Raw genomic sequence first — 11,393 nt, forward strand, 5'->3', positions numbered from 1 at the left:
GCCCTCTTCATCCCCTCCTACAAACATGCATAAAATTAAGCGTTGCTAGTGCAACGAAAAGTAAGAACATTCTTATAATCTTGAGATGCTATATATTATTAATTATTACACTATAATCTAGATTCCTCCTTGTCTCTATCTACCTTAGATTTGATCCCTTTTTTCGTTTATTCCAAAAAGTCAAAGATATCCCTCTCATTATTCTTATAAATCCTAGGATACGCATCTTTAAAGATTTTGGTGATCAAATTCTTCTTCTTTTTTTTTGGAATTGGAATTTTACCCTGTATTTGGTATAACTAGGAAAAACGGAGAGGATAAAAATTGTTAACAAATACAATTTTAAAGAATTTTCAAAACAATGGGATTAAAATTTTAATTAATTTTTCTTAGTCTTTTATCTTACATCTTCTCTTTATTAATTACTTGTTTATAGTCTCACCTCTCTATTATTTTAAATTAAACTCATTAAAATTTTTTCTCCCCTCCCATTTATTTCCCTCCCACAAAAAATGGGGTTAGCTTTCCACATAGGTTGCCTTAAAAAATTTAATGATCAAATCTAAATAATTCATATATATAATAATGATCTAACTGTGAAAAAGGAAGGAGGGCCCTAAAAACACACGAATCTCCTTTTTTCTTGTTTTGTTTTTATTCAATTTTAATGATTTTTAGTTAAATTATAATTAATTTCTTTTTTTATAAATAAATTATAAATAATTTCTGATTAAATCATGGAGAATAATGGGAGAAGATCTTATCAGATTTATAAATGGAAAATTCCTGGATATTGTTATTTTAAATCGTAAGTATGTAAATATTTATTTAAACTATTTATTAATCATTATCATTACTTAATCTTAATTTACCAGCGGCGCATATTTTATTCAGATTTTATCAAATCCAAAATCCAAAATAAGATATAACTTAATAACACATTTGGACTATATATCATAATCACAAAAATTAAAATAAAACATATCAAATCCTCTCTATAAAATCCTTGTCCCGCAGTCATATGTTGCCCAACAATACACTCAGAACGGATGATGGAATTTGGATGACTGATGACTAAAAGGACTCAAGTGTTTGATATTCAGGTACTTTTTTTTTTCTTTTTCTATACTTTCCATTCTTTTTATTCTTAAATTTTTTCCAGAAAAAAGAAGAAGAAGAAACATTTAAAATTTGGGTAACAGTTTCCCTGCAAACCAGAAAAGCTAATATATTTTCATTAATGTGTGTGTGGATCAGAAAAGTTTCATTACATATACATCGGTTTTGAAAAGAGGTTTAGGATTCAAACCCTACAACACAATGAGAACGTGTGTGGATGAGAAATTCTTCATTCCTTTTCCTTTTTTTTTGTTGAAACATATTTTAAAAAATAAATAAATTGAAGGGGACAATGCATAAATCAATTTAATTTGATATACATGAAATAATCCATCAATTCTTTAATTTTTCTGATGGTGAAAAAATAAAATACCCTACCTCCCATAGTCCTATACGCTCTACCACTCATTACCTCTTTTATGTGGTATAGGGTTTTTTTTTTTTCCATTCAAAAATTTGGGGGAAAAAACGAGTGCCAAAAAATATTGATTTTTCCTTCTTTTTTTTTGTCGTATTTGAAATTACATGGACTCGGAGTTATTATGAAACACATTGACCTTCAAATCGTTTTCATCATAAATTCAACCATCAAATGATGAGTAAATTTTTGTCATGTTCAGTTATCTGTTAATTAAATTTATTTTGTAATATTTAGATATGTTGATCAGGGACATGATAATTTCAAATCATTGTAAATTTTTTCTAATACCATTTTTTGGATAATGACTTTGTAAATATTAATTTTGTATATATAATTTTAGTCTATAACTCATGTCATAATTGACATTTCAACTTCTCTCTGTATTTTTAAATGACATAGATATATTTTCTTCTTAGTGATCATATATTCAAAATTTTTCAAATATCTTGTGGACTTTGCTCAGATTATTAATATATGGAGACTCAAATTCAAACTCATAAATCGCAAAACAACACAGAAAATCAGGATCAAGATCAAAGTACTAGCAAGTGGCAAGATCTTCCCCAAGATATTTCAGAATCAATTGTAAGAAGATTATGCCTCGCTGACTTCTTAAACTTTGGCCTGGTTTGTTCATCTTGGAAAGCTTCACTAAACAGTGCCATAAAAACCAAACAATGCCATCCTAATCCTCAAATTCCATTGCTTCTTCTATGCCCTAAATGGGTATTTTCTCGCCAGGATCCTTACTTAGTTGAAGTAAACAACCAAAGAATCCTTCACCCTAAAAGACGTCTATATCCCAGAAGCCAACGTGTTCTAGGCACAGTTGGTGGTTGGTTAATTATGGTTAAAGTTACAGAAACTTGTTCTTTACCCTTCTTCTTCAACCCAGTATCACATGAAAGATTTAACTTACCCTTAATAACGAAAGATCTCAGTTACATTATCATCAAAAAGATTGTGGCCAATTCTGCACCAAGTGATAATAATAATCGCCAGGGTGACTCCATTTTTGTGGCGTGTCTTGCAGAAAATAGGATCGTTTACTGTAAAATTACAGACAATTCATGGAGTTTGATTAAAACTAAGAGAGGAAGCATGGATTTGTCGGACATTATAGTCATTGGAAATTTATTATATGTACTAGGTCACAGAACAAGATTAGATTGCATAGAAATTTATAATCTTGATGATGATAATCCGATAATGGCTCATCAAAAGCTTGTTGTTCTTGATCCTAAGCCACGAGTTCGTCAAGATGACGTGTTGTTTCGTGCTTATGAAGATATCTACTTAGCTCATGATGAAGTTTCTGGAGATTTAATGCTTGTTGTGACCAGATATGATTCGGGGTTGAGCAGATTTTTATTTGGAAATCGTGCTTATTTTGATTCTATAAAAGAATTCAGAGTGATGAAGCTCGACAGGAATAATGATGAAGGTGTTCGATGGGTTGAGATTGAAGATTTGGGTGATTGTTTGGTGTTTTTTGACCTAATAAACTGCAGATTAATCTCAACTGTTGGTTTGCAGATGGAAAATGTCAGCAGAAATTGTGTATATTTTGCCGAAGGGACAGATATTAAAGTATTCTGCTTATCTGATAAGAGTTTTCGATCTTTTCATATCAGTGAATCAAATTGTTCATTAAAACGATATTGGTATCATTGTTTTTGGTTTACACCTAATCTTTGGTAAGTCTAGAAGGACTTTTTTAGCAGACGCACATATATCTTTTTATTAGATGTAATTTTGTTTGAGACATTATTGTTTGTCAAATGTGGGTATATTAAAAAAACAGCAAATTACTAAAAAATTATATCCTTAATTAGCTTAGCGATGGAATTTTACCACTAATCAATTAGGGATAGTTTTTTTTTTTTGGTGAAAGAATTTGCAAATTTCTATGACTAATTTGCTTCCCGTATTTTTTAGTAGCTCTCTTAATAATAATTCCAATTTTTAGTTGCTATATTACGAGTGATTAACCCTTATGCTAGATCCAACTTAATTATTACTCATCCGGTCCTTAATATAAGATCTAATTGTTGAGTTGGTTTTGGTCCTAAATATAAGACTCATTTTTCATATTTATCAATTTTCTCTAAATTACTCCTATGATACTCCCTCAACCATAATCAAATAGAAGAGAAAGAGGGGGTATTAAGAAAGATGCTTATGGTATTTTAGAAAAAACGTGTCATATTTCTTATAATTAAGTAACTTATCTAACTTCCTTAATCTAATCAAATTAGTTAAATGGGTCTTATATTAAGGATCGGAGGAGTAGAAGGATTTTGTTTGTAATTTACTACCACAAGATATGGAATTTATAGATTCAAACACGTGGACTGAGCCAAATAATCCACAGATCTTAACCTTACAGTAGTACATATGTATTCTTTCTTATTGGAGCAATTTACAATATATTCTTATTTCAGATTGAATTGTAATGGGCATGTATTTTGAAAGTTTAATCTTTGCTTATATGTTGACGCATATAATCACTTTAAAATTCACTAATTCAGTTGAGTTTGTTTTTTTTTTTCCCGTGCCATCGGCCCGTTTTTGAGTCTGATTGGAATAACAGTAATTTTGGGGAAAATTGTCCAGTGAATTATAATTTATTAGTAAGCTGATACAATTTCCATTAATTAAATCGTGAATTCGATTTATTTAAGAAATCAATAGCGATATCTATAATATATCAATATTTTTACTCTTCGCATATTTACACATGGCACAGCATATGAAAGCCGAACTTTTTTTTTTTTTGGGTAAAAAAAAAGCCGAACTTCTCCTACGTTAAGGTTTGGAGATTTTTCTCATTGGTTTTTTCTTATAGTTAATGAACAAAATTGCGTTACACTAAAATTTAGGATATTAGTGGCTATTTATTACCTCCTGTGCTTAATATAAAACCTTGTTTAATTTTTATTTGATTCTAAATATAAGACCCCAATTCACTTTATTTTTTATATTTATTCATTTTTTTAAGGTGTAGTCGTTGTGATAATGATAATTCTAACCAATAATGCACTTGATTAAAATGATATTTTAGGAAAGACAATACCTATTTATTGCAAATAACTAAATTAATTAGTATTCTTAATTTACTCAAATTAATTAATTAGTTTTTATATTAATTTACTCAAATTAATTAATTAGTTTTTATATTGAGGACCATGTAGTGTTAGAGTGTTTTTTCACATTGATTCCAAATGTGCTGTGCAACGTGGCTACATGTGGACCATATAATTTATGAACGGCCACGATTGCTCGAAATCCGGGGGCGCTGTTTCTCTGCGGCCATAGAAAATCAGAGAGCGTCATCTTTACGAGCCTTCTTATGAGCTTCGGGGAGGCGCGCCACACTACACAGTATCGGACGCATCGTTCAGCCATGGCCGCGACACTGTCGAAATTGAAGCTCTCACTGTTGCTGAGCCTCCTCCTCACATCAGTGTCAAGCTTGGCGAAGGTTCCTCTGACATGCAAGCGCATCGAGTGCCCTTCATACGAGGTGATTCATCAGGGCAACGGCTTTGAAATTCGCCGCTATAATTCCACCGCCTGGGCCTCTACCTCCCCCATTCAGGACATTTCTCTTGTTCAAGCCACCAGAACTGGATTCCGAAGGTAAATTTCTTCTCTCGGATGTTTTTTCTTTCTTTATGGGAATTTCTGAAGTATTTGTTGTTTTTCGGATCAACAAGTCTATTTGTTGGACAAATTTTATTACTAATGGATTGAGTTCTTGAAACTTTTCACTTGCAGAGTGTTAATATATTGTTAGTATCAGGCTATTGACCATAGTTCTAGCTGAAACGAGAAGTTGATTATTCAAACATTTTGTCTTAGATTTTTGTTAAACTTGTTTAGTGGTGAGAGAGATGAGTATTTTGGTACTAAGTTGGTGATGAAGTCCTGTTGAAGATTAGAAGATCCATATTTTATTCCTTGATTAGTGAAGTTCATTGTTACGATAGGCCCTTCAACTTTTGCTTGCTACTCGTATGACTATTGTTATCATTCATTATTATTAGTCAGACACTGCGGGTTTATTTTGATCTTGCGTTTGAGCTACCAAGTACTTCTATTCAATGATTGCTCATCTTTTGATATAAGCGAGGAATAGAAGAATTTTAGCTTCTTTTCTGTAATTGATGCAGGAAATGCAATGCAACCTTTCATGAAATGGTGTTTGGTGCCGATTTGTAAAAACAGAATACCAATAAATTATATGTTCTCCATATAACTGATGACAACAGAGACTACTTGACGAGCTAGTTTTGCTTTAGTCTAGTCCTAAATTAGAAATAATAAGCCAAAGTATAACAAATGAGCCCATGATTCATCTAGTGCACCCATCTTCATGTTTTACAGATTATTTGATTATATTCAAGGCAAGAACAACTACAAGCAAAAAATTGAGATGACTGCACCTGTGATCACTGAAGTATCACCTATTGATGGACCCTTCTGCGAGTCCTCATTTGTGGTAAGCTTCTTTGTGCCAAAGAAGAACCAAGCAAATCCTCCTACAGCAAAGGATCTCCATGTCCAAAGATGGAAGCCTTTGTATGCAGCAGTAAGGCAGTTCGGTGGGTTTGTGAGGGATTCTACTGTTGGGGAGGAAGCTGCTGCATTGAAGGCCAGTATTGCTGGCACTAAGTGGTCTTCTGCCATTGAAGAGAGTCACAGAGCTGGACATGCTTCTGTTTATACTGTTGCTCAGTATAATGACCCTCTAGAGTATGATAACAGGGTAAATGAGATATGGTTCTTGTTTGATTTGGAGAATGGAAGGCAATCTAGCTGAAGCTGATTTGGGAGAAAGCAAAGATCAATTTGTTGTTTCTAGATATTGCATGTTAAATTTCAATGAGCAGGCTATGAATAGGCCAATATGGGTAACACCAAGAACTCTGAAGTTTAGTTCGTCAACAGTGCCCATATTGACGGGCGCGGGCCAATGGCCATAGACAAGAAAAAATGTAAAAGGCCAAAAGACGGTAAATGAGTGGTCACCTTGATAAAACAAAATAAAGAGAAAATGGCATTATTCGGGAATGACTATGTTTTTGCGTACAGTGATGTTACATTTTTACATCTGTGCTAACTGTGAATTCAATTAAAACTCGCAAAGTTTATTATTTTTATTGAGTTAAGCAAGCTGAACATGCATTAGGAAGAATTCATTATCTCATTTTATAGAACGCGGAGAGAATTCAGTCCCAAAAGAAAAAAATCTTTTGGTAGTATTTAATAGGAGTCTTCTCTTGTCCTATTTATAAAGTAAAGAAAGAATATTTTTCTTGATTGTATTTATAAGTCACCTCAATAAATTTTGGGTTAATATAAACTTTGGTCCTTCAGGTTTATCTTTAGTTTGGTTTTGGTCTCTCAAATTTCAAACTGTAGGTTTTGGTCCCTGAACACTACAAAAAAACATGCTTTTAGTGACGAATTTTTATTTAGCAATGGAACTAGCGATGGAATTTGTTCCGTCGCTAATTCCTTTGTCGCTAATTGATTAGAGACGGAATTGAAATTCCGTCACTAATTAGTGACGGATTAGCGACGGAAAATTCCGTCGCTAATTACCGACGGAAATTTCCCGTCGCTAATCCATCACTAATCCATTCACAAACAATTATATATATTATTAAAAACTAAAAATATATTATATGATAATTTTAATCATAACTATTTTAATGAAAAAATAATTTTTCAACATTTTTTTTATAATTTTTTATTTTTAAAAAAATATTTTTAACACAATTTTAAATTCTAACCGCACTAATCTTGAATTTTAAATCATAAATAATTTTTTTATAAATATTTTTTAATTAACATTGATAAGATATACAATTTAATGATATATGTATTATATTACATTATATTATATTATCTATATGTGTTTTATATATTTGAAGAAAATCATTTATAATTAGTCAAAAAATCTTGTTATTCAAAAAATAACTACTATAATAAAATCTAATAAATTATTCTATATAAAAAATTAAATGATTTGAATAGATTATGATAAACAGTATTCTCCTACTTGTATATATATCCTATGTAATTTATTTTCTTAAAATTTTTTATATATACCATTTGTTTTTGTATTAAGACCAAAATCAATCTATCATGGGTATTACTTATATAGTGATTAAATTTTATTGTTTAATGATTGAAATTCAAAATTCACTTCAATATTAATTTGCATTCATATAAATTTATTAAATCGTTTTGAATTTCTATCATATATTATATATTTCAATATATTTTACATATGATAAAATTATTTCTTTCTTATATCAGTTTGTGTAAAAAGTTATTAATATTCTTATTGTATTTTTTAATTATTATTAATAATCAAGAGGAATTTATTTTAACAAAATATAAATAAGTTTTCTAAGAAATTATCTTTCTATTTTCAGTATATACATAATGATGACATGAATGATGACGATATCTTCATTAACACCAACTCCATAAGTATATCAATTTATTTTATAATTAAAAATGTTTTTAAATCATTATATTCTTAATTGTTATAATATAATTTTTGTAAGATTATAATTTAAAATAATGAAATTTAAAATTAGCGACGGATTAGCAACAGAATTGTGACGAAATAGAATTAGCGACGGAATTAGTGACAAAAACTTCTATGACAAACAATTTAGCGACAGAATTAGCAACGGAAATTTTCGACAGAAAAAATTCCGTCGCTAAATATTTACTAACGGATTTTTCGACGGATTAGCGACGGAATTTAGCAACGGACAGAAATTCCGTCGCTAATCCGTCGAAAAAATTAGCAACGGAATTTGTTTCCGTCACAAATTCTATCGCTAATCAGTTATTTTTTTGTAGTGCAAGTTTCTTTTCATTTATAACATTGGTTCCTATAATCTAATAAAAACTTGAACTATTTTACCCTTTTAGAAATCAAAACCTATGGTTTGAAACTTGAAAGACCAAAATCAAAATAAGAGCAAACTCAAAGAACCAAAGATTATATTAACTCATAAATTTTTATTGTGAATATACTATTTTATCCTTCATTTATTATAGTGTAGATAATTATTTCTTTTGAAAAGTACATATATTAAATATGAGTAAAGTTAAAAAGTTATTATATTTTAATTGAAAATTAATGCAATTTAAGGTTTTTTTAGTTTGTATAAAATATGTTAGAATTGCCTTCTAAATAGGATCAAAAGATTAACATCTAATCATATACTACTTTGAGTCCTAAATATAATAACTAGTTTGTATTATACTCTCTTCATCCCTTTTTATAAGCAACCTCAACTTTATCATGTAAATCAAAAAGTAAATTAAAGATAATAAATAGGTAAAAATTAAAAGTTTTTTCCTCCAAAAAACCTTTATTTATGGGGAAGAGATAAGAAAGAGAATAAGAAAATTATTATAATAAAAAAACTATGAAAGAGAGAGAATGTGGATGGAGAGAGATGATAGTTTAAGAAATAAGATAATAAATATATTTGGTATTAAAATAAGTAATTAATGGGAATAAAATAGAAAATATGTTACAAATTTTAAGACAACTTGCAAATATTATTTATATTTAGAAACAAAAAAAAATGGTAGTTGTTGCTAGAGGTTAAAACAGGTCAAGTGGCATATCAGAGGCTTATGACTTGGCTTGGCCTGTTTTCTAAAAAAAAAATAGGCTGAGGCCTGTTTGAAGGCCTATTTAACCAAATAGGCCAGGCTTAGGCTCTCTAAAAAGTTTGTTAAACTTGTTAGGCCTGCCTGGGTCTGTTAGAAATTTATAATTATAATATATAAAAAAATTAGTTAATGATACTATTGTTAATGTGCTCTTTTAATTTAATTTAATTTTTAATTTTAATATGTAGTTAACAGCTTAATCCTTCCTTAGATTTTGAAATTTAGTTGACAAGTAAAGATAAAAATATAATTTAAAATAATAATATCAATAAATAATATGATCTTTAAATCTTAGAAATATAAATAAAATAGGAAAGAAAAATTTTGTTTTAAGAATGATAAATTAATTAACCTATGTATTCTGTTAATTAAATTATACCCTCTTTATTCATTGTAAAATTAATATTTTTTTCTCTTTATTTATTTGTCTTAATTTTTTTGTGTGTACTTAAACATAGTCTTGTTTCAAATTTTAACATACAATTACAACTAGTTTTCAATAATATCTTTGTAAATTGTAATTAAGATTTAAAATAGCACTTATGATACTAAAATTTAAATAAAAGACAAGACTAAAAAATTAATTATTATGTACAATTTTTTTAATCTTGGATTTTTAAAAAAACATAACTATAATTTGAATTTTTAAAAAAATACAGGTTTTTAACAGGTTTTAGGCTAGGCTAGGCTCAGGTTGAAAAATAAACTTATAACAGGCCACAACCTAAGTTTAAGTTGATAGGTTACAAAATAGACCTAGCCTGTTAAGAGTAATACCTGGCCCGGGCTGGCTTGTCTCCATCCTTAGTTGTTGCTTATAAAGAGAAATTGAAGGATTAATAATTAAAAGAGCTAGTTTAAAATGCAAATTACACTACAAATTAACTCTTATTTTAGGAGGCAGTATTTTATTTTTAATAACTGTTTGTTGATCAAGGAAAACTGACGAAATCTTCTAAACTCATGTAGATGTACTCATTATTGTAATAAGAATGTAGTATTAAATAGTTTATTTCCTTTTAGTTTCCTCTTATTTATAAATCATTTTCAATATGTTTTATACTTACACAAAAAAAAAACCTTAAATTTTATTAGCTTTGTCTTAAATTTCAACTATTCTTCTAGCCCTATTTATAAGATAAAAAGAGAAGATATTTTTTAGTCCTATTTCTAGGGTATTGAGAAATTTTTTTTATATAGATGTATAATTTTACCATTCATTTATTATTGTATTAATTTTGTTTATATAAGGTATAATGTATATTAAATAGGGATAAAGTTGGAAAATTGTTGAATTTTAAATTAGAGTTAATGAAATTTAAGGTTTTTCTTAGTCTGTGCAAAACATGTTAGAAGTGACTTATAAATAGGACCATGTGAGTACTTTTTAATTTTATCCATATTTAATATACATTAAGCAAAATCAATAAAATAATAAATGAATGGTAAATTTGTATAAAAATATTTCACTCTACCTTACTATCTTATAAATAGGATCGGAAAATTCGTTCTCTCTCCACTATAAATAGGACTAGAGGAATATTTTAATTCTTATTTATGCATTCATTAGCGTTCATCATTTTCAGGTATCAAGAATGTATTATCTCCGTTTCTTAATATAAAAACTAATTCATTAATTTGAGTAGATTAAGAAAATTAGTCAAGTTAGTTATTTAAAATAAATATGTGTTGTATTTCTTAAAACATCCTTACTAATTAAATGTATTACTAAAACTACCATTATTATAAGAAGTATTTGAAAAAATAGATAAATATAACAAATAAAGTAGATTAAAGTCTTATATTTATAACCAAATAAAAGTTAAACAAACTCTTACGGGTGTAGTACTACCTCCTATCCTTAATATAAGGATTTGTTTGAATTTTATTTTGGTTATAAATGTAAAACTCTAATCTACTTTGTCTCTCGTATTTATCTATGTTTTTCAAGGTAATCCTTGTAATAATAGTTTTAACAAATACATTTGATTAGCAAAGATATTTTAAGAAGGACAACATCTATTTTATTGCAAATAATTAATTTAACTAATTTTTTTAATATATTCAAATTAATTAATTAGTTTTTATATTAAAGATAGGACCACACAGTATTAAATATGTTATCGCCTAATTCTAT

General features: G+C 28.6%; 1 protein-coding gene across 1 annotated transcript; it reads left to right on the plus strand.

Annotated features, from left to right (window-relative positions):
- Window positions 1-4,919: 4,919 nt before the first annotated feature.
- Window positions 4,920-6,447, plus strand: LOC114714771 (heme-binding protein 2-like). The gene is made up of 2 exons (XM_028899539.1): window positions 4,920-5,182; window positions 5,930-6,447. Exons 1-2 carry the CDS (start codon window positions 4,947-4,949, stop codon window positions 6,363-6,365), a joined length of 672 nt encoding a protein of 223 aa, XP_028755372.1. The 5' UTR covers window positions 4,920-4,946; the 3' UTR covers window positions 6,366-6,447.
- Window positions 6,448-11,393: the final 4,946 nt, after the last annotated feature.

This window comes from Neltuma alba, unplaced genomic scaffold (genome assembly GCF_004799145.2).
Source record: "Neltuma alba isolate B1F8T4 unplaced genomic scaffold, ASM479914v2 tig00011541_pilon, whole genome shotgun sequence".
In the NCBI taxonomy this organism is placed as follows: domain Eukaryota; kingdom Viridiplantae; phylum Streptophyta; class Magnoliopsida; order Fabales; family Fabaceae; genus Neltuma; species Neltuma alba.